General features: G+C 42.3%; 1 protein-coding gene across 3 annotated transcripts in view; it reads left to right on the top strand.

Annotated features, from left to right (window-relative positions):
- Nucleotides 1-26,482, top strand: part of ME2 (malic enzyme 2) — a 37,917-nt gene extending 11,435 nt beyond the window's left edge. Inside the window, exons 1-15 of one of the 3 annotated variants that reach the window (XM_059833325.1) lie at nt 269-287; nt 6,042-6,175; nt 7,583-7,732; nt 9,629-9,704; nt 11,580-11,741; nt 12,255-12,358; nt 12,703-12,812; nt 12,922-13,019; nt 14,072-14,185; nt 14,278-14,392; nt 15,553-15,695; nt 19,124-19,226; nt 19,856-19,926; nt 20,637-20,735; nt 21,115-26,482. In XM_059833325.1, coding sequence (XP_059689308.1) covers nt 285-287; nt 6,042-6,175; nt 7,583-7,732; nt 9,629-9,704; nt 11,580-11,741; nt 12,255-12,358; nt 12,703-12,812; nt 12,922-13,019; nt 14,072-14,185; nt 14,278-14,392; nt 15,553-15,695; nt 19,124-19,226; nt 19,856-19,926; nt 20,637-20,735; nt 21,115-21,264 — 1,632 coding nt within the window. In that variant the 5' untranslated portion in view covers nt 269-284 and the 3' untranslated portion in view covers nt 21,265-26,482. Of the gene's footprint in view, nt 1-268; nt 288-6,041; nt 6,176-7,582; nt 7,733-9,628; nt 9,705-11,579; nt 11,742-12,254; nt 12,359-12,702; nt 12,813-12,921; nt 13,020-14,071; nt 14,186-14,277; nt 14,393-15,552; nt 15,696-19,123; nt 19,227-19,855; nt 19,927-20,636; nt 20,736-21,114 lie in introns of those variants that run through there. The other 2 variants (XM_059833324.1, XM_059833326.1) reach the window with 2 other exon arrangements.
- Nucleotides 26,483-27,176: the final 694 nt, after the last annotated feature.

The following is a 27,176-nucleotide window of genomic DNA, read 5'->3' as shown; positions in this document are numbered from 1 at the left end:
AAAAAAACCCAACCCAAAGTTAAAGCTAGTTGGACAAAATAAATAGGATAGGAAAAGAGAATGTGAAGAAAGATTGTATGAACTTGAAGATGTAAAAGCAGATGTTCCCTTTGTCCTTCCCCTGCCCTTTCTCGCCATGCTGTGTTTTGACACATTTGATTTCTTTTGTTTTAATACTTTTTAGACTGTGTCAGTTGGGATGAGCAGCTGGGGTGTAGAATACGCAGTGCCCGTCTGCCTTCCTGGGGAAACCAGGATAAACAGGATGTGGAGATGTACTGCAAATGGTAATTGTCGTGTCGCTTAAGAAATACAGTGCTTGAGATACTACCAGCAGTTTCTCATCAGTCACGGAGAAGGATCCTAGAAGGCAGGAAGCTGATAGAAACTGCTTGTTTCCGTGCGCGCGCGCACCCCCAGCCGAAAAATCCCACCACAAGTTTTGTGTCCTGCCCAGCTGGTTTGGAGATGGAGGGATTGTTGGGTGGAGGTTGCGTGGCCGTGCTTCTGCAGCTTTTATCAGCTTCCTTGAGATCTGCATGCTCTTAAAGGGAATTAAATGTGGAAAGATGGAACTTTTTAATTGGAACTGGTTTAATCTGTAACCAGCTTTTATCGTCCATCTGAAAAGGTGCTATAAGTGCCAAAGGTGGTAGATAGTATTGCACCTTATTTAACTTAGATCAGCCATTCTGCTCAGGACTCGTGGGCTGTTGGGATGGTGGGTGGAGGAAGGAAGGAAGCTGTCTTGTTTTTTCATTTTTTCAGTTTCTTTTTTTTTGATTGTAGGATTAGTGCCATTAAAGGAGAACAAAAGCAATGGCATCTGCTCAGTTAGAAAAATAGCAGTTTAATGAAATGTCTCTGAGGTGTTCAGTGATGCTATATGGTGTAGATGAACCATTTCAGTCATCATGCTCATGATTTGCAATGTACAGCTTTACCATAACCGTTGGTGCTTGGAAACAAACCCTAGAGAGGCTGGGTGACCTTCTTGCTGGTGTGTAAAGGCTTTCTGCTTCTGACTTTTTCCCATTTTCTGCAGGGGAATGCTTTTAGTTGAAGCCACATCATTAGTAAATGAGAGCTACTGCTGGTTAGCTAAATCCGGTTCAGCAGCCAAAGTGATTTACATCTGGTTCCACCCGTACAGAGGCGATACAAGAACTGGTGGCATCTTTGCCTGCAGAGAGACTAAGGTCTTTAAAGGCTTAATAACCTGGGGAAGGTCTGGGTCATTTCACAGTTCAGCACGGAGGAAACTGCTGTGCTGTGTCAGCTGTACCCTCCAGTATATATACTATGCTGTTTCTGGAAGAATAAAGATATGAAATTGAGTTTAAAAAATGAAGGAGGAAAGAAACGAAAGGAGTTTTTCATATTCTACCCTGTTCTCATAAACACAGAGAGACTTTGAATCTATGGCTGAGATAGCAAATACACCTTTGATTTGTATGAGTGAATTTTATTAATTTGCAGTGGAGACATGTTGTGCAATAGTGAACTTTGTGATTTAACAAAAGCAGAGTTAAGAGAAGAAGCAGCCCACAATCCAATGTGAAATCTACTTTAAAATAAAGATGTTTATGATGCTACTTCAAAGCCTACGAGACACTGCTGAATATAACAATGATTAGAAGTTACATGAAAACCACTTGATTAAATCTTCCCTGTGAAGTAGGCTAACTCATTTTCCCAACAGTGGCATGTTTGGTTATATTCTGCATTTATATCTTTATCAGGGGCTTTGAATGGGTTATTTGTTATAAACTGTACAGGTTTTCAGAATGCTTGAGAGATTTATGGTATGAGGTGAAAGTATCCCCTCCTACATATATGCCTGCAGGACCTTGCAGGTAGGGGAAAAAAAAAAATCACCACTAGTACTTCTCTGCTTAGAAACCTCTCAGTATTACTTACTCAGTAGTGCTATAAAAATCTTGCAAGATTCAGGTCTCCTGTTCACTTTCATGCAAAGTAGGCAACTAGAATTTTTGTATGCTGATATTTATAGCGCTTTGTGTAGTAGGGCCCAGTTGTTAGGGCTAAAGTGAGGTCCCAGTGCCAGATAGTTTGTGTGTTAAAGGCACAGTACATGGTGATTCAGTGTGAGCTTGTCTTAACTAAAAAACTGTCAACACTTCATTTTACTTGCCTTCCCCCCCGCCCCATGGCCGTACGTTGATTTTGCCGCAATAAATTTGTCCATGTGTATTAATTAATTAGTTTATGGTCTTTGAAGTGTGCTGGGTTTTCTCCTAGATGCGCTCCCTGCTTTGTCTGTACTATCTTAGAAAGGACACCTTTTTTTTTCTGAGCTGTAAAGAGGATTAAGGAAACTAATCTAAGTGAAAGTCAGTGCGTAACACTCGGAGAAAGGACACTTAGCACTGTGGGTCAAAGGAAACCAAAAAGTGGTTCCTGTGACTTAAGCTCAAATCATTACAGTATTTAGGCATTTGATCCTAGTGGAAACCAGAGGGAATTTGGCCCTTAAGTAGGTGCTGGGGTCTTAATTGCCTTTGAGAACATCAGTCCCGGTGCTGCCAATTGCTGAGTGCCTCCTGATTTACTGGGAACTGATCGCTGTTTCTGTCAAACTGTACTGGGGTTTATAAAATGAGGGAAAAGGATAGGAAATCTGTAATACTGCAGCTTCTAGGCACACTAGCTGAAGGAAGATCTCCATCCTGCGTGGTGCTGTATGGGGAACAAGCCGCAATCCCAAATCCAAAATAAGAGGCAGCTGATGGTCATGGGCGAAGATAATGAATGAGAATACAGCAAGTGCTGGAAGGGCTCTGGGTTTTTTACAGTGCTGCTCTGGACTAAACTTGTTCTGTCATAGTTGAACGAGGATTGAATTTCTGTATGGAGGGTGATGGCATTCAGGTTCCTGAGTTAGGCCTGGGCAAAAATTAAAGCATCTTTTAATGTGGTAAGATCTAATTGTCACATAAATAAACAGCTGGAAGGACTTGATACCACTTAAAGGAGTCGCTGTGTTTAATGTTATTGTAACTCCAGACACACTGAAAAACCAGGTTGCCTATAGACTGGAAAAAATGGGAATAAACTGAATAAAGATGGGTAACTGCTCTGCTTAGTACTAACCTCAGGGCTCATTTGATATTATTAAGGACCCAGGTAGTTTAAGGTCACTGGTTTCACTGTACAGGGAAATAAAGGAAAAGCCATGTCCCAGTGTCATGCTAATAGTGGAAATTAGAAATTAGGTAGACTTTATTTTAAGGGACTTGAGAGTTTCTGATGGGGAGGACGTAGGTTTTGCTAGTGAGATACTTCAGCTAGTTTAGAGTAAAATGTCAGTGTAGCCAGTATGGTACCGCTGAAGGGGTTCTGGCCTTTGACATGCCTTAAACTGGTGGCATTAGTGGCTTTCCTGACCGGTCTTTACGTATCTTCTGAAAAGAGACTAAGCTTTTTTTTTTCTTAATATCGTAAATCTTTTGGCATCATTTTTGTTTTTGTAGTGCCTAAAGTAACAGTCAAAATATTACGGGTGTTTACCAGCTGTACTCAGCTTTGTATCCTAAATCACTTGCGTGGCAAGTACAGTTTGTGTTGAGAAAGGGTTGTTCTAAAAAGGCATAAACTGCTGCTGGTAACAAATTAGGGGGTAGTTAAGGAGAAGGGGAAGATAGCAGAGATGTGTGTTTGCATGGTTCGCTTCCATGCAGCTTTGGGAGATGCATTTACATTCCCCGAGAATCAGTATTTCTCGTGAAGTATGCAGAAGTGAAACTAAAGTAGATCCTTTGCAATATAGGAAAAAAAAGATAGGGCATTCCCTGTGTGTTCCTTTCTCATGCCGGTGCTGCTTCCATGGTTGTGTTCTCAGTGCAAGTTTTGGATTATTCAAATGGGTTTTCAGAAAAATTACCCTGTGGTTAAAGTGACTGTTAAACCCAGCAAAAGACCAGCAGCAAGGGTAAAAAGTTCAGGAATAAGCCATCATCTGAAATTTATTTACAGACAATACTGGAAGAATACTTGAGAATAACAATTACATGAGGAAAGAAAACAATGGTTTGCGAATGACTCGCAGAGAGTAGAAAAAGGATAAATTGAGCTCAGTATTTAATATCAAATGTATTACATGGAAGGTTGTCAGAAATACAAAGCATTGACCTAGTTTAGGGTTAAATGCTTACAGGTTTTTGCAAGAAAGTATTTGCAAGTGTTTTTCTGCAAAACACTGAAGTTTTTTGGTTTTGTTCTTTTTTTCTTGCTTTCTAACTGCAAATATTTTATTCCTTTAGAACATAGTACAGAATTAGTACAGAAAAGCAAGTGGGCTGCTTAAATCAGTGTAGTCAAAACAACTCTTATTAAATGTGATTTAAATAAGCAAAGAGAAAAATTACGTAAAAATATTATTTTAATTATGTTTTTTCCTAAGGAGTAGGTATATTGATTATAAACCATTCAAGTGTGCTGAATTACACTAAGTATAGTCTCTAAATTAGAGGTTTTTTGTTAATGGACATGCTTTCTACAAATACCTGTGAAAGTCTATTCAAATATAAGCAGAGATGAAAACATATATATTCTAATCTGAATTTGTGTCTTTTATTCTAATCTGAATTTGTGTCTTATATTCTAATCTGAATTTGTGTCTTATATTCTAATCTGAATTTGTGTCTTTTATTCTAAAGTGGGACAGTAGTAACTTTGTTCTTGTGATTTTTCTGATTGCAGGGGCAATTTGGAGTGTAATTACAAGGGATAAAACAAACCTTAGAAAGTTTTTTTTAAACCTTTTTTTTAACTTGGCAGTAAGAATCTGCTTCTAGCGTGGGGAAAATGTGCTCTTTTTAATCTAGCTGCTTTAGTAAACAAAGGAAGTGTTGTTTGTGAGGAGAACTGATGTTTCTTGTTTCCATCTCTTTCAAAACATTGCAACTAGCAGACTTTTCCCTTTCAGATTCTGCTTTTGCTCACAGATTGATGCACAGCCTTGGCACAGCAAAGGCTTTCCTGGGTTTTCAGCTCCTGTGTTCACGAGTATTGATTTAATCATTCACTGAACTGACCCAGTTGGATAAACTGAAATAAGGGAAGTTTATCATTGCTCTTTTGGAAGCGGCAAACTTAAAGTGGGGTCAGTTGTTGGCGGAAATGGGGTCAGCACTTTGAGCCAGGTTGGCTGCGAATCCAGACTCGGATCAGTTAACGTCTACAGCGTTAACACCTTGAGTTAACTGCCCTGTGAAGATGTCTCCATTAGCAGGTAGCTCACAGCAGGCTGTGACGTGTACTAAGTGAAAAGCCAGGTTTATTGAATGTTATTGTTAAATAATTCAAATTAGTGTTTAAATAACAATAAATTAACCCATGCCCCTTGAAAAGGAGAAGAATGGAAAAGCTGGGATATTTTTGTGGTTTAACTCTTCTGAAACTTAATTTCTTACAAATGAGGCTTTTTGGAAGTAGACCACTACAGTTGAAGACAAGAGATAAGTTCTAGCCCTAAGTAAAAATGAAGGATTTGGGTTGAATTGTGATCTCAATAGAAGCATTAGGGCAATTTGGTAACTTTGGGATCTGGCTGGATTACCATAAGTATGTAGAAAAAAGCAGCAAACGGAGCAATTCAGATAAACCTCTGTGGACTAAACGTTATTGCCTGTCATTGTAGGGACCAGACTGGGCGACCCACATGTTTTTGGTCAATCTTACGTTCCTATGAAACAATTCAAGAAGCAGCTGTTACTTTACTTTTAAACCTCAGCCTGTCTGCAGTGGGATCTCTTAGTTGTTCTCCAGTTTCACACAGTAAAATGAAATCTGGCAAAGGGCGTGAGAGCTCAGATGTGGAAAAGCTGTGGTCTAAAGGGATACCCACAAAGGATGAGGAGAACCCCAGCAGAGGCAAATATATCCAAACGCTGCCTTGTGTGGTACCTGTCACGACAAAAGGATGCCGTGGATGGTCTGAAATGGCAAATAGGAAGACATTATAAAGAGAAATGCTAGAGGAAGAACTGCTAATTATTTCTCACCTTTCTTGTTTTCAGGGTATGGCCTTCACATTACATGAACGACAGATGCTTGGGTTGCAAGGACTTCTACCTCCTAAAATAGAGACACAAGACATTCAAGCCTTACGCTTCCATAAGAATTTGGCAAAAATGACTGACCCCTTGGAAAAGTAAGCACTCCTCTGGCCTTGTTTTCCCATGCAAATAAATGGAAATTGCTGTAAAATATTGCATGGGGATAACCAAATAAGGTTTCTGTGCCTCCACTGTGTTTTTCAGTTGTTGGAGGCTATTTTCGCTTTTGCACAGCAAACTGCTTTCATCAATCATGCATTCATCATGTGGCTAAATGAGGTTGGGGAGCTTTTTTCTTATATTCCATAGTCATAAGGTAACGAAAAAGAATGTGCGCGAATTAGCCAGTAACAGAGCTGCAAACCTTGCTGTAATACATAATATGTATTTCTGTAATATGTAAGATTTGGGTGGCAGGTCGTTAGAGCACGGAACTATTGGAGGGGGGGAAGGGGGCAGCTACTGCATGCTAGAAAAATATGTGAGAGTGAAGGTAAATTGAGGGTTTGATAATTAGCTATGGAAAACAGTGTTTATCATACACAGTAGTTACTGCTAGAAAGGAATTACAGGGCTAGAATTTGGGGTCTCATAATGTGTAATTTTTTTATATCAATCTTTTTTTTTTGTTTAACCCACTGGTTTGGTGAAAAAAATGTGAAGGATTTTGATTTTTTATTTTTAAAATGGCATATTTTTATTATCCTGCTACTGTTTTCATATAAGCCTCTGTGTATCTGCATGTAAAAATATGCAGTCTCCTAAAGGCGAGAGGAGCACTGGAATGTTTTGAGGCTTACTGGACCACATCAAAACTCTTTTGTTCTCATGAAAACCAAAAGATTACTTTTAAATCCACATCATGTCACTTGCTGATCTGAAACAGTCGTGTCATCTGTATTGGCGAAGTGCCCGGTTACTGTAGCCTGAGACAAATCACTAATTCATTATCTTTGTGGTGTCGGGTCAGCAAGACTGAATATGAATTGACACATGGTAGACTGGTACGTAAATTTGCAAAGATGCAGGTTTGATTTACACACCTAGGTAAGTCCTTCAAAATGAACTTTTTGTTAGGAGTTAATTTGTTTTACAACTGTGTTAATGTTAGGATTAACAAGACCTTACTGTCAGGACCTTATTTTTCTGGATGAAAAATTCTTTCACTGATAATTTTTTTTTAACAGTAGTGAGACTCCCAGCTGCATCCTGTAATAAATCCATGAGTTATCTTTTATCGCAGTGCATGTTTGTGCACTAAGTTGTTAGCATGCATGGTATGTCACATCCAGTATTTTTGTTTATTTCAGCTTTTTAGTACTCCTACTCTCTCTTTTCCAACTTTCATTTAGTGCTCAAAGCCCGACTTGAGTGGAAGCAGGAATTCCATGAAGAAGTAATATGAAGCAAGTTTGTGTTTTTGCTTTGACATTTTTCACATTGTTTTAAAGAAGCATAAATGTGAAACACAGTAAGTGTTTTTTTCTTTTGCTTAATTTCAGGTATATCTACATAATGGGAATCCAAGAGAGAAATGAAAAATTATTCTATAGGGTATTACAAGATGATATTGAGCGGTTAATGCCAATTGTATACACACCAACAGTAGGCCTTGCCTGCTCCCAGTATGGACACATCTTCAGGAGACCAAAGTAAGAATGACAGATAAATATTGCTGCTACTTCTGTTATAATTTTGTCTATAGGTTTGGAAATCGTGTATTTCATCTTCTTTTGGGTTCAGCTACACGAGACTTGTGCCAGTTCAGGGCAGTAAAAGTTCATTAAATAATAACTCAAGACCCAGTTCACGTTGGAAAACAGAACATTTGAAAACAGAAGTGGTAATGTGTCACGTAAATACCACAAGTGCAGGGCTTCAGCCCCATTTCCAGCTCTTCCTAGATGCCATACAGCTGTTTAATTCTGAGGAGAGTGCTGTGGCTTTCTCCAACTCTCAAAATCACATCTGTGAGTCTGAGGATCTGTATCAGGACAGAGCATTCAGAGGAAAGTGTAGATTGAAAGGGATTTCTGGAGGTTATCCGGTCTCACCCTCTGTTCAAGAGAGGTAACTTCAGGTAGATTCATTAGATATATTCCCCTGTGCAACCCTGCACACACACCCGTACAGCAGACTTGCTGGAGGAAGCTCAGGCTAACAGCAGCTCTGGCAGAATCGAAGCCGTGACCAACATGTTGCTGCTGATGGCAAAGGGTCTCAGTGCTGGAGCGATTCTCACAACACTCTGCAGAGCAGCACAGCGTGACATCTTGGGTGCAGGAGCAGAGGCCAGCGAGCAGTGTGTGAGGAGAGATGTTGTCAAAGCAGGAAAGGAGAGGCTCAACTCACGGCAGCTCAGCAGACTCTGTTGGATGCAGATAGTCCCCCGTATTAAAGCTGTGCTTCTAGGAGTCAGCTTTCAGTTATTCTGACACAGTAGGTACGCTTGGTTGGGATCTGATTTGGGTTCAGCAGTGACTTCAAAACAATCATTCAGGTTATGAGCTCTGTGTTGAGGAAACCAGTTCAGACTGGCAGTCGTTCAGCTCATTTCCATGATAACTCTCACTGCAATTCAAAGTGTATTTCTAGAGCCCTCTCGCTTGAGGGCTTTAGTGCTGTGTGGAGGAAGGGCTAATCCTTCACTGCCATGAGGACTCGGCTGCATAGTGTAGCTGCTGTGATAAAGACAGTAAGAAACTCATGGTTTTGCTCCTGATCTGGGGCAGGGGATGCGAAAGATGTTCTCTTAGTTCTCACATACTTCCTTTCCTCTTCCACGTCTCTGTATGTCTTAGACCAGTTTGAAAACTGTACTGCTCTAGAAGTTGTCTGTACAAGAAACAGCAGTGTGGACTGGAACTCAGGATGTGCCCCTTTCTTTCCGAGATCCAGCACTTTCCAAGTGTTGGTAATTTATCTGTTACCACCTCTGCTGAGCCTTTCACACCCCCTTTCCTCCTAACCACAAAGGGCTTGATTGAGCAGAAGAAATACAGACATTTCTCCTTACCTCTGCTCCTTTGCCTCCCCTCTCACATTCCCATGGAGGACCACTCAGCAGTGGGAAGCACTGTTCTCCTCCTGGTCTTGGAGACCAGGAGGTTTTGGTCAGTATGCTCAGTCCCTGTCTTTCCTTTCTTTTCCCTCCCCTCACCTTGCATAATGTCGTGAATGGAGATTCACTAAAGTAAAGCCAGGCTGAGGATCATGTTCCCTTCTCGTATCCTGACAGGGGGAGGGTAGATCCTCCAAATAAAACACCAGAGGTGTTTTGCCCTAGAGGAGTATTAAAGGTGAATATCTGTAGCAGTGTGAATCACGGTAGTATCATGAAAAGTATTTTCTCTGTGTTCTCATTTTAGAGTGTCAAAGTAGCCGAATAGACTTGTGTATTAGAAACTGTCCTTTGAGTGATTTATGCCAGTGATTGCAACGCTTTCAATTTTAAGAAAATTGTACTGTTTGACATTTAGTTTTACAAAGCAAGGTGAATTTTCTAATTGCCACCTATAAAATATTTCTGCTTTGTTTTTTTCTTTCAGAGGATTATTTATTTCTATCTCAGACAGAGGCCATATAAGGTCAATTGTGAACAACTGGCCAGAGAATGACGTTAAGGTACTACCACTGTATAATTTTTTTTCTAGTTGTTATTTAATCTTAGTTGAGCTTCTTAAGATTTGTTAGTATTTGATGGAAATGTAAATACTAAATAATGCATCCGTGGCTGTTCGACGATAATTGCAAAATACAGCTAATGAAGATAATGTGTATGTTGAAGAGCAGTGTTTTATCCTAAATATGAGGTTTATGGTTTTGAGTAAACAGTGATGATAAGAACTAGACTAGCCAAACTTTTTAATTTTACTTCATTATTCCACCTTTTGGGGAGGTGTTGGGGGATGCACCTCTGGGTCTTACTGCGTAACTGTGGTGGGTTGACCCTGGCTGGACACCAGGTGCCCACCAAAGCTGCTCCATCACTCCCCCTCCTCAGCTGGACAGAGAGAGAAAATATAATGAAAGGCTCATGGGTCGAGATAAGGGCAGGGAGATCACTCACTATTACTGTCACGGGCAAAACAGACTCAACTTGGGGAAATTAGTTTAATTTATTACCATCAAAATCAGGGTAGGATAATGAGAAATAAAACCAAATCTTAAAAAAACGCCTTCCCCCCACCCCTCCCTTCTTCCCAGGCTCAACTTCACTCCTGATTTCCTCTGCCTTCTCCCACCGAGCAGCACAGGGGGACGGGGAATGGGGGTTGCGGTCAGTTCATCACACGTTGTTTCTGCCGCTCCTTCCTCCTCACACTCTTCCCCTGCTCCAGTGTGGGGTCCCTCCCACGGGAGACAGTTCTTCACGAACTTCTTCAACATGAGTCCTTCCCACGGGCTGGAGTTCTTCACGAACTGCTCCAGGGTGGGTCCTTTCCACGGGGTGCAGTCCTTCAGGAACAGACTGCTCCAGCGTGGGTCCCCCACGGGGTCGCAAGTCCTGCCAGCAAACCTGCTCCAGCGTGGGCTCCTCTCTCCACGGGGCCACAGGTCCTGCCAGGAGCCTGCTCCAGTGTGGGCTTCCCACGGGGTCACAGCCTCCTTCAGGCATCCACCTGCTCTGGTGTAGGATCTTCCATGGGCTGCAGGTGGATATCTGCTCCACTGTGGACCTCCCTGGGCTGCAGGGCACAGCCTGCCTCACCATGGTCTTCACCACGGGCTGCCGGGGAGTCTCTGCTCCGGAGCCTGGAGCACCTCCTCCCCCTCCTTCACTGACCTTGGTGTCCGCAGGGTTGTTTCTCTCTCGTATTCTCACTCCTCTCTTCTCCAGCTGCCGTTGCGCAGTTGTTTTTCCCCTTTCTTAAATATGTTATCACAGAGGCGCTACCGCCGTCGCTGATGGGCTCGGCCTTGGCCAGCGGCGGGTCTGTCTTGGAGCCGGCTGGCAATGGCGTTATTGGACACAGGGGAAGCTTCTAGCAGCTTCTCACAGAAGCCACCCCTGTAGCCCCCTTGCTACCAAAACCTTGCCACGCAAACCTAATACAGTTACATAGCAGTAGGAGAGGTTATCTTGTCCTCTTGGTAGTTGGGAGGCCCAGATTTTGCCATTAAATCCTGTATGACCCAGTCGGGTCGAGAACCACAAAGGGAGATGAGGTGAATGCTACTTATGCAAACTTTTTGAAGTCTGAATTTACAGGTGGAAATCATAAACCCAAGTTACAAGCTGCATCTCCACACGGCAGCTTGGATCCTTCCCACTTAGCTTTGAAGGATTTGGGCAGTGGATTTCAGCAAAGAACGAGGAGCATAGCACATCCTAACATTAAGCATTACTGTTTCAAGTAAAATATTCCTTGTAATTTATTCTTTGTTTGGCTGTGCAAACATACCTGAATGTTTGCCTGGAAAAGTACACAACTGGTATTGCTCTAAACTTCATAAATTTCAGTGGTCATATATAATTTCACCTGCTTTTGTTTTCAGGCTGTTGTCGTCACTGATGGAGAAAGAATATTGGGTCTTGGAGACCTGGGTGTGTATGGGATGGGAATTCCAGTAGGAAAACTGTGTTTGTATACAGCCTGTGCAGGAATACATCCAGATAAATGCTTGCCTGTGTGCATCGATGTTGGAACTGATAATACAGTGAGTTTGACTGAACTTTGCCTGCCATAAGTTATCCTTGTGAAAAGTATTTATTTCAGAGTATTTAGTACTATAAGAGAAGATTTTTATTTGAGCACTTTTATTTAAGATAAACCCAAATATTTTATGTAAGGGTAAATGATTTGAAATTCACTATACAGTTACATATCAGTGATTGAAAAATGCCAGTTAATTTGTTGGTGAAATGGTGCATTTGGAAGTAATTTGAATGCCGGAACGCTGTAAAATAGGCAGTCAAGTTGACCTGACTTTAAGAAGCTGGAAATGTGAATCAGATTTATTAAAGCAGTTTATTGTTCACCCTATTGATTTGTTCCATTTTAAAAGCAGCCATCACCAACCTCAAGTGCCAGCTGAAATTACTGAATGTTGATATAGACTGGCTAGGTAAATGCAGTATCTTTGCTGTGAAATGTGTTACTGTGAACTCTGGAAAGTGTACATTGAGGAAGTGATTCATCCTGCTGCTGTCTTTGATTTATTCTTTTTCAGACACTCTTAAAAGATCCATTTTATATGGGCCTATACCAAAAAAGGGATCGCTCACAGGTCTATGATGACCTAATTGATGAATTTATGGAAGCCATTACAGACAGGTATGACACTGAATATTCTGCACGGAAGTATGGCCAAAACTGCTGGCAAAAAACCCCCTATAACACACTGTCCTTGAAACAGTCATTTAAAGAATAAGGACAGGAGTAGAAGTCAAGAGACATGGCTGTATTTCTGGCTCTGTAGTGATTTTCTCTGTGACCTGGAACATGCTGCTTGTAGTTATCTGTTAAATACACAGAGAACGGAGATGGAACTGTTTTAAGCAGCGAAAGGCCTGAGGACATCCTCTTTCCAAAGATAATTGATTACGTGCAGGATTTGTTTTAAAAGGATTGTATTTCTTTACGTGTCCAGTGATAGAAATATTTGCCATGTTCTGTAGGTATGGCCAGAACACACTTATCCAGTTTGAAGACTTTGGAAACCACAATGCTTTTCGGTTTTTAAGAAAATACAGAGAGAAATATTGTACCTTCAATGACGATATTCAAGGTATACCCTTTGTTTGTGTTCCTTAATGTATATGCAGAAACTTTGCCCAAAACCGTAATCTGCCATGTAGATCTGTTCAGCTCACCTTAGGTTTGTACCACTTTTACAGGGACAGCTTCAGTGGCCTTGGCAGGACTGCTGGCAGCACAGAAGGCCACTGGTAGACCACTTGCAGAGCAGAAAGTGCTGTTCCTTGGAGCAGGAGAGGTGAGTTCTCTTAAGGGCTTTAGAGCGACAAGAGACTTAACTGTATATTTTCTGGTTCTATAGGACTTGTAGAGATTCACATTCTCAGAATTCCATTGCAGAACTTTTTCTATAAGGCCAGCTGAAATACATTAACAGAAGGGACTACCTGCTTAAAGATGACTATTTGAAAGGTGTTTAACATTTGCAAGGACTCAAGTTTTTCACTTTCTTACATGGACTTGAAAAAAAGCATCCGGGACTTGTGTATAGTTGAAGGGGAATTTACCATAAAATTATGATTTAGTAAGAAAGAGGGTAAGACCATCTTGTAATGTTTTTATAGCATTGGAGAGAAGTACACAGTGGTTTTCTTAGCAAGTTAAATCAGTGGCTGTTTGCAGCAGACACTAGTTAGTTACTGGGACAGCAGTGTCAGGACCAGCACCATGCTTCTTGGTATGTCAGCAAAATTGCTTCTATGGTGCTGACAAAATAACTTAATTAGCTGAAAATTTCTCCAGCTGGGGAAGGTCCTAATTGGAGTAATTGGCCAGTGTTGTGTTGTTGCCTGAGCACTGAGCCCTGCTCTGCACTTCCCTCTACCTTATTTCTCCTGCCAGACTTAGCAGCATGTGCAGTGAGCCAAGAGAAGGGATGTGGAGGGAAGCACTGCCAGCATCTACTTTCTTCCCTCTGTCTGCAAGGCCTTTATCACAGGCAGCAGGAGCAGAGAGAGGTTTGGAAAGCAGTTGGGTACGAAACACTACGCTGTGATTTCTTGGCAGGAGGGCTGCAGCACTGACTTGTTCTTACTGTCTGGTTGGGCTGCTTTATTGTGGCTGCTGAACTGGTACAGACACGGGGGCACAGTACCCAGAAGAGCTGCCTCTCTTTTGCTTGAAGGCGGCACGCTGTTGATTCCAGGAGTTTGCCCCCATCTAGGCAAACGTTGCTTGTGTTTCAGAGTTGACTTACTAAATGATTTTTGTGGGGATCTTGAACAGGGTGGTGTTTGTGATGACAGACCTCTTTTGTGACTCGTTAAAAATCAAAGTCCTTTTATCTGCAAGGCCGCCCTGGGAATTGCAAACCTCATTGTTATGGCTATGATGGAAAGCGGTGTTTCTGCTGAGGAAGCCTACAGGAGAATATGGATGTTTGACAAGTACGGTTTACTGGTTCAGGTAGGGGTGCACCATGCCTTGAAATAGCACGGTACAGATGGCCAGTGCTCCCCGTGTCCTTCTCACAAAAAGAATCAACTTTTTATCTGTAGGGCCGAGAACAAAAGGTAGATTCCAATCAAGAACCATTTACGCATCAGGCTCCAGAGCAGATACCAAAGACATTTGTAGAGGCAGTGAATGTACTTCGGCCTTCAGCTATCATTGGTAAGTAAGTTTATTTTTGTTTCTGTGTTTCCATCATTTGGTTATTTGCTGCATTTAATTTGCTAATGTGGCTCCAAGGAGGTTGCTGACAGTGATCTGCATTTCTGCTGGTGTAAATAAGATGAAAACGTGAGGTCAGTTTTCTGCTTGAAGATATACTGAGCTGCAGGTTAGCTCTCAGTGCATCCTTCATTGTAGCTGTGGTGCTCCTTCTCCATCTTGTGTCCTTTTCTAACTGCTTCCTCTAGTCCTTGTCCAGCTGGTGTTGGACCTTTCTTAGAACACTCTGAGCATGTTCTCAGGGACTGCATGGCCACAATGAACTGAAACTGTAATGAAGGGCACTAAGAGTCAGGAAGACGAAAATGTAACCTTTTTCCCAGGCGCGTTCCCTACACCAGCAGCAAGGGAGGGAGCAGTCACAAACACCACATTTTCTGCTTTACAGGAGTTCCCTAATTTGAGTAATTATTTTTTTCTGACTTTCCTTCCCCCAGTCACCTCCTCTGGCTAGAATCTGCCAGCAGCATGGCTTGAAGGAGCTGTTTCATACTGCGGATCACCAATACCTGTTAGGTCACTGACATATGTAGGTTTTGATTTCTTATAGTGGCTGGCTGCAGAGGTCAGATGAGATTGCAGGTGTTTCCTGGTACAACTCTGCAATTTCCTTTGCTCATGGTTTATTTGGAAAAGAAAAGTTTTTTGGCTGAGTAGCTACCCTGACATTTGTAGCTGGTGTACAAATGTCCACCATTTTTATGTATTTGTACTTATGTGTTTGGGTGTGGTCAGAAATACCAGTATTAAGGGAATGTGCATTGCACAGTTAACACCCAGCTGGGATGAATCGTTTGTGAAGAACTCCCACTTGCTTATCGAGGGCAGTGATAAGTGTTCTTTACACAGATCAATACAAAAAAGCATGTAAAACAGGCTTTTGGAACACATTAATTAGATTTTCCTGTGAAAATGTGGATTTTAAGCAGCCACTAACAGAGCAGTGCCCGTTTTCTGTCTCCTGCTGCTAGAAAAGCCTGTGATGCTTTGCTCCAAGTGGGAGACTTCAGGGGTGACATGAACTTAATCTACAGTCACTGTCATCTGCCCTGAGGCAGTTAAGTATTGATTCTATTTATATGTGTTTCCATTTACTTCAGGAGTTGCAGGAGCTGGGCGGCTTTTCTCTCAGGATGTGATCAAAGCAATGGCTTCTATCAACGAGCGACCTATAATATTTGCACTAAGTAACCCTACAGTGAAAGCTGAATGCACAGCAGAGGAAGCATATACGTTAACAGAGGTATGTAATGTTTAGAAATGTTGACCTGTTGGCACTTAGCGATAGAACTGTTCACTGAGTGTGAGAATGCAAGAACTCAAATTATTTTATTATTACTTGGACTTACTGATATAATAATACAGATCTTTCTTGCCTTCTGGCAAAAGTAAATGGAGGTGATTTGAAAAGAAGTCTTGATTTTTAAATAACAGCATTTTGCAAAGCTTAAAATAGCCTAAATCTTGTTACTACTTTTTAAAAGAATGACCTCTAGGTACTCTTTCATAGCTTTGATCAATTAACTGTTTCCCACCACACTTTTTAATTATTTGGGGTTTTAAAGAAACATCTTATGTTAACATTGTAATAGAGACTCGGTGAAACCTTTAAAATGTAATGGCTGAGTAAAGTCCTTAAAGCAGGTGATGTCCTTGCATCAATCCAGGAATTCTGCTTTGCGCTCAGTCATTTCCTAGTGCCTGCAGGTTAGAACTCATGTCATTAACAGTGACCCGTGAGGACTTGTGCAGGAGTTGGTTGTGGCCCTCTGTCCTCCTGTTCCCCTCTCCCAACGTCTGTGTCTCGTACACTGGCACCACCAAACGTTGAAATGAGTGAACCAAGAATAAACACACCTTGTTCTGCACCGTTACCTCAAAGCCATTACACTGTGGGGTTTGGAGGTTGGGGTTTTGGGGTGGATTTTTAATAACACTATGACCAGCGCATCCAGACCTTGGTTTTGCCTTTAATGAAGCAAGTCTTTTATCCTTCTGCACAACATTTATATAAAACTAATCATCTTGGAAGAGAGCCTGAGGGGAAGGAGGTGGGGTAAGGGAGCAGCATCAGGCAGACAGAGCGCTAGCTTTAACACTTTGAACTGGCTGGTAATGCCTTGCCTTTGCATCGTAGGCTCCAGCTCTCTGTGATCTCTCCCCTATCTGCAGGGCCTGCCCGCAGACTTCAGGGGTGGGGCTCGTGAAAAGACTTTTTTTTCTTTTCTTTTTTTCAATACAGTCCCAAATCAAGTGACTCATGGGAACATGAGTGGGTGGAGATCTTTCTTTGCTTCTTGATGCAGAACTATGAACTTCTTCCTTCCACTGTTAGTGTGGCTCAGTTTCCAGCATTACAACCTCAGTGGTGTTAGCTTCATGCCGGGAAAGGTAGAACTCCATGGTCTCCAGTTGGCACCCAGATTCTCTTCTGTGATACTGGGCCCGTCAGCTCAGAGGGAACTCTTGCTACAGAGATTTGCAGGTCCAGAGTGAGCCCAAGGCAGGAATAACAGCCTCTGGACAAAATCTAGACCTTAGCTTTTAACAGTAAATGAGAATGCTTTTAAATGAAGATTGTTTAATATCTCTCAGATATCTTGTGTAAACCAGCATAGTGAGTTGAGCAGTGTTTCAGTATATAAGATTAAATCCCAATATCTTGGCTAGAAAGTAAACGAGGTAGTTACACAGTGAAGCCTTTAGCTAGCATAAATAAATGTAGAAACCAGCATCTCTGACGGCTGAAGGAGGCCAGCAGCACTATTAGAGGGAGAATCAGCCTAATTTTTTCTTGCACTTTTTATAGAATATCAACAGAGCAATAGATGTTTTAAGGGAAGAGGCTCTCTTTTTTCCCCATGGCTGTGTGTTGAGTCCCAAGGAGTTGGACCTCAGGGTAGTTGTCACTGTCGGATGTAGAAGCAAGACAGTGCTGGTTAGATTCAGGTGTGGTAACATATCCTCACTGAAGTAGCTGTGTGAGCATAGTGCTATTTAAAAGGTTTGTGCCAAATGGGGGAGAGGATCTTTGGTTTTTTCCTGTATTGGATCCGTATGTCCTTTTATTCATTATTTTCCATAAGTTATTATTTCTAGACATGGGTTATTTGGACAATTAAATATTACCAGTCAGTAAATGAAGAGGTGTCATTTTGGTCCAGTCCTTATGAATAGGTTTTGTAATGTTTCTGGCTCTTTAGACTTTTCTCCATATCTAGTGTTTGTTTTCATAATGCTCTTTAGTTCACTGAAATATACTCAGTTTACTCATAGTTTGCCCTTCAAAATGTGTAATATTTTTCCCTTCAAGATACAGTAATTACCTAGAAAATCCTCTCTGACTTGACTTTCTTTCTTTAACTACAAAGTTTGTCAGGCAGTTAGGGATCAGAGCTGTCAGCCCCATGTGTTTCCTGGCCTCAGGAATAGCCTAATCCTGGCTGGTGTGAAATCTTAGGCTAACCTAGGAGGTCAGGAAGGCAACAAAGATACCATCACTAACCTTTTATTCCTTACTCTTTTTCCACTAGATGGCACCTGTAAAAGCCTGACCCCTGCCACTATGTATTGTGTGGGCTTTTGTTGTGTTTTAATTTTCATTGTCTTTTGGTCCTGTCCTCAAATGCATCCATCTGTTTTGCTCCCTACTCAAAAAGGCTATTGTCATGGGTATGCCCTCATGTTCAAACATAGTTCCCGAGCCTTTAGCTTCTTTGGTAATTTGTTCTCAAAGGTAGTGGTCCTGGGGAGGCTTAAATATTTTGAAGTAAAGTTATTAAACCTGCTACTCAAAAGAAAGTCAAGATTTTTTGCTTACAGGGGTTTTACTGCTTGAGGAAAGGCTCATTTATCTGGAGGGTATATTTCACACTCCAAACCCTGGATTTGTTTTAATATTTCATGCTGATTAAAATCCTTTTCAAAGGAAGGACAAGCAAACTGGATTCTTGACTCCTCTCAGAGCTCTCAGCAATAAAAGTACGATACAGCAGTCCCTCCCTTCACCCTCCCACCCATCAGTAAACAAGTGACCTTTTGTTACTGTACTATTTCAGTTTGCTTTTGGAAGTGGCCATTATTCAGCTGTCTTTGTACAGTCCCTACAGTGGTGGGTCCTGGCTTGTGGCCATGGTTCCTGATCTATGGTTATGGTTATAATAACGGTTAACAGACAGTACTTTATTTTGTGTGTGAGTAGTTCCTCTAAGTCATTGCTGTCTTAAAGAACAATGAATGATATAACAAATAGATTGCTTCCATTCCTTAGAAAGCTGCACAATTTAATGTGTATGCTCGCCTCTTCTGCTGTCCAGATGTTCGCTGCAGAAACATTGCATGTTCTGCAGCTGCAGAAGCACGCAGATGCTTACTGATTCTTGTATCTCTTCCAGGCCCTACTGGAAAGGGTGGGTTTGGTTGTTGTCATTCTGGGATTGTAGAAATTGAGTCAGCAAGGGATTTAAGTATGTGCTTGAATCCAGTTGCATTCAGTAGAGCTGTTTGCCTTTTTGCATTTGGCTGTGTGCTCGAGTACCTTCCTGACTCAGCCCTAGAGCTGACTGGGAGCTGTAGGACTCTGGTGTCCCTGTATTTCATAATGACTGTATTGCTCCATACTGTTGGCTCTTTTGAAGCTGCCTGACTGTGATTTTTCCTCTGTTTTAACAGGGCCGTTGCTTGTTTGCCAGTGGCAGTCCCTTTGAGCTGGTGACTCTGAAAGATGGAAGAACCTTCAAACCAGGCCAAGGAAACAATGCTTATATTTTTCCAGGTAATAAATAAAATTGTCTTCTTTTAATCTTTAAGACTAGGCTATTGGCGCCTCTTCTTGGGTTCCCTTGCTACACTAGACACAGTTAGTGAAGCAGCATGAAAGAGGTGTTACCAGCATTTAAAGCTGAGAACTCAATCAGAAGAATGAATGAAAGAAAATCAGTTAAGGATGGAGGTTACACATGTGCAGCTACATATGCGGCATGCACACGGTGAGCTCACCCAACTGGATACTTCTAAGAAAACAAAAGGGTGTTATTAAAGGCTTTGAAAGCTGCTGCATTATGGGTTCTTCTGCTTGTTTTGGGGGGGAAGGAGAAAATAAGTGTCAATATGCTCCTCTTGAAGTTACGTCTGCACAAGCGAGGGTACAAAAGAAGCACTAGGGATATTTCTCTGCCTTCCCCTTTCTCTCCCTTTCCTCCCTGAGCTGCTAAGCTCCAACCCCTTGTCAAAAGCCACCTGTTACAGTAAATGACTAGCACACATGGTAATAGTTTTGCGAATGTGTGTGGAAAGCTATGGGAAGATTTTTAGAAATAACATTCTAGATGACTCGCAGCTTCTCGGCAGCAGGCTGCATATCTTAAAATGATGTGGCCCTAATTGGCAATAATTTTATTGTAGGCGTGGCTCTCGCTGTGATCCTCAGCAGTGTTCGACATATTAGTGATAAGGTTTTCCTAGAGGCTGCTAAGGTAAGTGTGGAAGCAGAGTAGGCCGTGGCTTCTGACATGATGGTGGATGACATGACGGGCAATTTCTCAAATCTTGCTGAAACTCTATGGTTTCCTGTTTGATTTCTGTTGGTTTTATCCCTCCCCAATGGGAAAAACTGGGTTTTGATCAAACAAAATTGTGAAAAATATCAGCTTCCATTGCAATTTTAATTTTCATCCAGAAACCAAACACCCAAATAGGAAATCTGTCCGTGTGTAAATTGCCTCCCAGCCTCGCAGGTCTGGCAGCAGGCCTGCCTCCTCCTCCCGCCCCGCTCTGGGTTCTGCAGCTGGCTGTGTGGTCAGGGATGCACATGGTGCCCGGGCTCCCATCCTCTCCTGCCTTTCCACTCTGGAGCAGGAGCACCTACCACATCGGAGTAGCCAGTGAATCAACTGGCCAAACACACGGGCAGTCCTGCAGGCGTGTTGCACTTCTATAACTTCCATGGTTATGGGTAGTTCAGCCTCCAAAAAAATAGGATCTTATTTTGCTAGAATTTTGCTGATATGGGCACAGATTGCAGAGCTGATCTTTAAGAATGTTGAGATTTTGGCTGCCTTATTCTAGTGCTTTGGGAGCATGCTACTAGTAAGAACACAGCAACTTGTTTCTCTCAGGTGTTTTAGCATGTTATTGATCCCATTTGGGATGCAGTAAATAGAACCCATTTGTTTTTTTAACTCAGGCATTGACAGAACAGTTGACTGATGAAGAACTTGCACAAGGAAGACTTTATCCTCCACTGTCTAATATCAGGGAAGTTTCTATCTATATTGCTGTCAAGGTGAGTATGAAGCATAAAAATGGACTGTACTAGAAGTGTTTTATGTGTACCTTAACTTGCTGAATTGCACAGTATGACCCTTGAACACTGGGTACTTGGGCACAAAATACCCAGTTCTTTGTGCCTTTAATAAGAGACACTTACAAAAATCTTGTGCTTGTTGGATGCTTCAGTTTGGCAGTGGTGACGGGCCACAATTATGCTCCTTTGATTTCTGAAATTAAGTTTTCAAATCCCTGGTAAGGCATTCAGGAACTGTAAAAAGACTTTGGTGTTTGCCTTTATCCGGTTTGTGAGTCCTAAATGTATTGCAGTGGAAGCGTGGATGTTATGTGAATGTAGTAAAAGGCACAAACTGCATGGTGATTTAACTTTGCAGGTTATGGAATTTTTGTACGCAAACAACATGGCTTTCCATTACCCTGAACCCGCAGACAAGAACCGTTACATTCGATCAAAGGTTTGGACCTACGAATACGAATCCTTCATGCCAGATGTGTATGACTGGCCTGAATCTAAGGTTCACTGATGCATCAGAAGATCTCACTCCTCAGGCAGTATCTTCTACTCTGCAGGGATCCCTTTTTCAGACCAATTTAAATCATGATCTTTGAGTCCTGTAATTTATTTTCGCTCATTTTGTTGTCTTTTTTCCCTTGTACCCTGTTTTTCACTTGACTTTGATCTCTCCCAAGTAACTGATAAAGTGTATGGATGATGGCATCCGTCACAGGAATGAGAGAGCTCGTCAAAATTAATTTAAATAATGACATTGCATTTCCAGCTTAGAGCCCGCACCTCACTAAAGAATTCCATTAATGATATTTTAGCTATGTGTGTTTGATGAACTATAGCTCTCTCATCACTGCTGATTTCCAGAATGATTTATTTCTGCTTTTAATAATCAGTCTTCTAATCGTCCTAGTGTTGTCACACTGCATTATCTGTGACATCACCAGCGAGCGTTTGTCCGAAAAAACGAAAAAGAGACAAGACAATTTTAACAGTCTAATGGGCTTTCTGTTTTGTCCGATGTTTAAAGATGCCCGTGTCCAGACTTTCTTGTGGCATTGGCTGCTCTGTTTCTTTGAATGTGCTTTGAGGAGCAGCATGGTGTGCACGTGTGGAATCTGCAGCAATGTTTGTATTTCGTGTTTTCATCGTTGTGTGAAATCTGTTATCAGGAAAAACGTAAACTAGTTGAAATTATCTTTGGAAAGCCTGAAAATAATATTTTTATCACTTAATAGCTTTTAAAAACAAAGCTACGCTGTTGCATAATAAATTATATCATGTAAAGGCAGGATCTGAAGTAATCTACAGAAATCTTTTAGAGATTTTTACAAGGAGATTTTCTGCAGTGGACTCCCAAGGTGATGTACCAAAGGATTTTTGTTTCATCTGTTAATTTTTTCAAGGTTCTGTTTCTTCTAAGCTAAATTGTTTCCTCCTTTGCATACCCTTGTTCTCACAAAAAGACTTGTGTGTGATGTTTTCATGACATCATTGATGCAAAAACTCCTAAGTGGACTCACTTGCCACTTCGAACAAACCCCCCACATGCAGCTGATGAAGCTGAAACAGAAAGTGTTACAGGCAGCTACTGACACGCACATTTAAAGAAGTTTGACCGAATGTTTCCTGTGGTCTCAGTCCAGTATGTCCAGTTCTGTTGGAATATAGGACTCAAAAGATCTAATGCTTAGAAGCTCTAAGTTGATCACTTCATCTTCCTCACTCCGTTTACAGGTTTAACTTGTCAGGTAAAAACAAAAATTGCGAGTTGAATTTTAACTTGCAATGAAGTACTGCACATTTGACACAGATACCACAATGTGCATTCCTTTTCATTCTGTTCATATCAGGTTTGAGTGCCCTCCGTTACTTTGTATTAGCAGGTGAGGACACACAGTGATAGTTACAGCCTGTGACTTCTCTAAATCTGGTCTCTGTAACAAGAACAATGGTATGTCAGGAACAGAAATAAAGGTAATGTGCTGTTCCATAGTTCGCTGCATCAAGGCAAAAAAGGACAAAAATAAGTAAATAGATAGATGTTAAAGGGCTATACTGCCAAACTTGAGGCCAGAATCCAAAGAGTTGAAGTAAAGCTTGCTTAGGATTTACCCATGGCAAGCACCTCACTCATATCTTCATTTATATTGGAAAATGCAGTCTCCACAGAATAGGTCCAAAATAGAACAGGGAAAATAGTCTCTGTACCCCCTTGGGACATGGTCTCTGTCGCTTATTGCCTAGTGTCCGATTTCAAAATGATGTTCCCGTATTAGATAAAAAGAACAGCAAACTTTGGGAAGGCTATACCTAAGTGAGGAAAGAAGACTGATTATATAAACACAGAAAATAGTGATGTAGGGAAAAGGCTGTGTATTCAAACTGTGGTAAAGTGCTGTCTGGTGGGGCTCGAAATGCTACATTGCTAAGTTGGGCGACATATGTGGTTTGCAACTTGTATATGTAAGTATATGTACAAAAAAGACCAACACACACCTATGATGTTTTTACAAAGAATGCTTTTTTCATCTATTTTTGCTATGCCTGGTTTTTATTGTATTTAAATTTGTGATCTTACTGAGAAATTATTTATTTAGTGTACAAATTATTTTTACCTTCTGAAAACTCAACTCTAGCTGAAGCCTGTTGCAATGTGTCAGTGGAGTTCTGCATCATTGGATTCAAGTATATTGGGAACGCACACTTCCTCACTTCTGCCAACACACTAATTAGGCAGACAAGTTACAAAAATATCCCATGCACTGATCTTGTGTCCCGGCTGAGAATGATCACAGAGGCAGGGCAATCGGTCCGTAAATATAACTCTGTCTTACAAAATAAAGATCTGCATCCATCTGTTCGGTCTGATTATATTTTTTTTCAGGCAAGAAGTGCAGTCATGGTATGTAATCAGTGGGCATTGATAGTACTCAGGAAAACCTGGCGCTTGGGAAAATAGCATTACCTGCGTGCAGCACTCTTGCTTTAGGCAAGAGTGGTCTCTGTTCCCAAAGGGAGCTACCGCACGGGAAATTCGCAGTGGCTGCTGTCAAGCACGCCTGTTGCGTGAAGTGCAGTCCTTTCCCTTCCTGGCATGGGCTCCCTGCTGTCTTTAAGCAGATGCCAAGAGGGATTGTTCAGAAGTAGTCAGCAGTGGGATTTTCCCCAAGTACAAATGTTCCTGCATAATTTTTCTGGAAATCCCACTGCACAGGTGAGGAAAAAACAGTCTTTCACTGACTCGGAGGCTCCGGTTACAATACAGCCCTGCCCTGATGGGGCTGCAGATGTGTCAGAGCTCTAGAGTAGAGAATGCCTGACTGTGTCACTCTAACGTGTCCCAGTTACGGCAGCTAAATGGTACCAGTTAGACTTCATCTGTGCATATGCACCTGTGGACATTGCTTAATCACGTTCTGTGGATCATCTATAGCTTGCAATATAGACACGGCGGAATTTTACCTTTAATGTATAGCCATTGTTCTCCCTTAGCAACAGGTAACATGTCAGCTCACAAACTTTTAAATGCATTTCACTTTCATGTTTTTCAGGGTTTTTTTTATAAAATATATAGATTCATGTTCTGTTTTGTGTATTCTTCGGATCCAATTAATCTTTGAATTAATTACAACTGCTATTCTTGCTGCTGAGTAAGGAACCACAGTATCCTTTCTCATATTCTGCTTAACCTGATTTTTCTCTGTTTCCTGGCTTATTCAAAAGCATTTACTGATCTTTATCTATACAGAAAATTCTCTTACAGAGTATGCAAAGGGAAAAAGTTGTCACCAGGATGCATTTGTAATGCTACATAGTGTAAGTTAAGCTTATACTGTTCTTTAAAGAAATATATTGCCTAAAGGATGACTAGTGTTCTAGCTCTTCACACAGCCCTGGTGACTTTTGCCCTCTGAATGGTATAGAAGTCTGTCTTTCATGTCTCTTCTGTGTGGATAGTATTCTGGATGTACAGAACACTTCTGAGAGGCTCAGAAACTCCCACTAAGGTCAGTAGCTCAGTTTTTTCCAGGACTGGCCCAAGACTTGCTTCCTTAAAATCAACAGGAGCAGGACTGAGCCTCTTGGCAGCAATGTATAGAAACGTTTAGGGGAGGAGAAGAAAGGTAGCTAAGGGAGCACAGCCTTTTTTTATTAAATGTGTGTTCTTGTTCAAAGATGTTACAAAGCTTTGTATGTTCCTGAAGCGTGTGCCCATGTGCCAACAATTGGCATGTAGAGGAAGACTATCAAAATGTTGTCTCTGATAGATTTTAAAACCCAAATGTGACTCCTCGCATAAGTTCTCGGTTATGTTTGTGAACAGTGATGTTTCATGATGGTGTGTTCGTTTTCCAAGCCTAAAATGAAGTGACGCTTCACATGCAGATCAGTGTTTAACAGGTTTCCTGTGGTAGGTGTGTGTCTTTGTACTGCTTTTTTCCAGCACGCTGTTTTGCAGGAGGGCGTAAAGTAACCCTGTGTCACACTCCTCTGGTGGTAACTGTAAAGATAAGTGATACGCCTTTTAGTTTTCCATTAGCGGCCCTATTTCGTGACTACTCCTGTAGGAGGGTGGGGATCACTATTGTACAGCTACAACTGTGAATTTTAGTTCAGCTGACTCTGGGCCTAAGTAAATCCAAGTTGTCGTCTTTCATTTGCTCCGGGTGTTTTTAACTTCAGAGGTTTAGATTTGTGTCATTTGGATAAAGGTATCTACAAGACTCTCAGATCGGACTGTAAGAACAGTAACAGTTTGGACTCCCGTTCTGTCTCAGCTATAAGTGCTATTCCTGAGTTTAAGAAAACCACTGGTTTTGGACTCTTTATAAGATGATGCGTACTGCTATCCCATTTCATAACAGCCATACGTAATAGGCAGGGACTGGTGTTACATTGAATACTGGAGCAAGGAGAAAATCTAGAGCAAAGCTCTAATTGCACCCACTTGACAGCTGAATTTGAGCCACGTAATTCACTTGCCGCTGGTGAAGGGACATCTAATTCTGTACGGATCTACCTTGACCTACCTACCTAATCCCGAAATACACGTTACCATGGTATCGGAAAGCCTGCAGATGTTCTGGGTGAACCGCGAGGAAGATCTCAGCACGCTTCAGACCTCTGCTTCCTGCCATTGCTTCCCGCATCGCAGCGCTGGGTGAGGACGCAGCTTACTTGTGCCTTCTCCGCAGGAACGCGCTAACATGTACGTGGGGAAGCCGGTACCTGGTGGCACGGTGGACCGTGGCTACGGCTCGCGTAAAAAGCTCTCTCGCATCAGATGTTTTGGTTGCGGTGCAGGAACCCTGTGGAGTGCGTTTATATTCCCCGCACACAAAGTGGGCGCTGGGTTGAACTGAACTCTCTGAGTACCTTTGATTTTGACTTACCCAGCCTTTAAGTAGTTGCTTTCTAATGAAAATGGAAATAAAAATACTTTTAGGACTACACCAATGAAGTAAGATGGCCAGTTTGACGAGAAATAAAATGTCAAAATCATTTACATTTCTTTCTATCTTAAACATATCTACCTTACACAAATAAATGTAAGTCTACTGGAGCGCTTGTGAGAACAGTTCTAGCCTAAGCTCCCCCGGGTTGACGTTACCTGGGAGGGTCATTGCTCAGCTGAAACTAAAATCGTCTTTAAACGTGAACTGACTGAGGTTTTTTTCTCCTTTATAATGTTGTAGCTATTGAAATGTGTGTTCTGGTCTTCTATTTTCTTAGTAAAATGCATTCCCTTTGCCTGAATTACATCTGATTTTTGTTCATTCGGAAAAAATAACGCCCGACCTGTACAGAATGGGTACGCAATTGCCTCAATCACCCACGTTATTTTTTTCCTTGTTCCCTTGCGAGCGATGGGCAAACTCCACGGCTGCTTCTGCTGTCGGTAGAAGCAATCGCACTTTTATCTCAACGCTGGGTTTCTAGGCCACCTGCTCGTTCCCCGCCACTTTTAAAGAGGCCGTTTGTAAAGGCACTCGAGGATTCACATCCCTCTCCTCACGGAGAGCAAAACCACCGGCGGCTGAGGGCGGCGTGGGGCTCACCCCCCCCCCGGAGCAGGGCCCGGCCCCGCCACAGGCCCAGGCTGCGGCCGCCGCTCCCCCGCGGTGGCGGGGCGGGGGCCGGGCCCGCTGTTGGCCGCCGCCCGCCCCTCGCGGCCCGCAGCGCCGCCTGGGAGGGCGCGGAGGCGGCGGGGCCGGGCCGGGCCGCGCAGCGCGGGCTCCGCCTGCCGCCGCCCGGGGGAGGTAGGCCGGGGAGCCGGGCCGGGCCCGGGCCTTACGCGTTTTCTGACTAAACCCTGCCCTCCCGGGAACCGCGTCCCCTCGCCGCGGCGTAGCGGCCTCGTCCTGCCGACCCCCCCCGGCCTCGGCTCCCCACAAGCGCTCTCGGGGGGCGGCGGAGGGCCGCGGC

Source organism: Gavia stellata, chromosome Z (assembly GCF_030936135.1).
Source record: "Gavia stellata isolate bGavSte3 chromosome Z, bGavSte3.hap2, whole genome shotgun sequence".
Lineage (NCBI taxonomy): Eukaryota > Metazoa > Chordata > Aves > Gaviiformes > Gaviidae > Gavia > Gavia stellata.
Note: the sequence above shows the minus strand (reverse complement) of the source record. Positions and strands in the feature narration are given on the sequence as shown.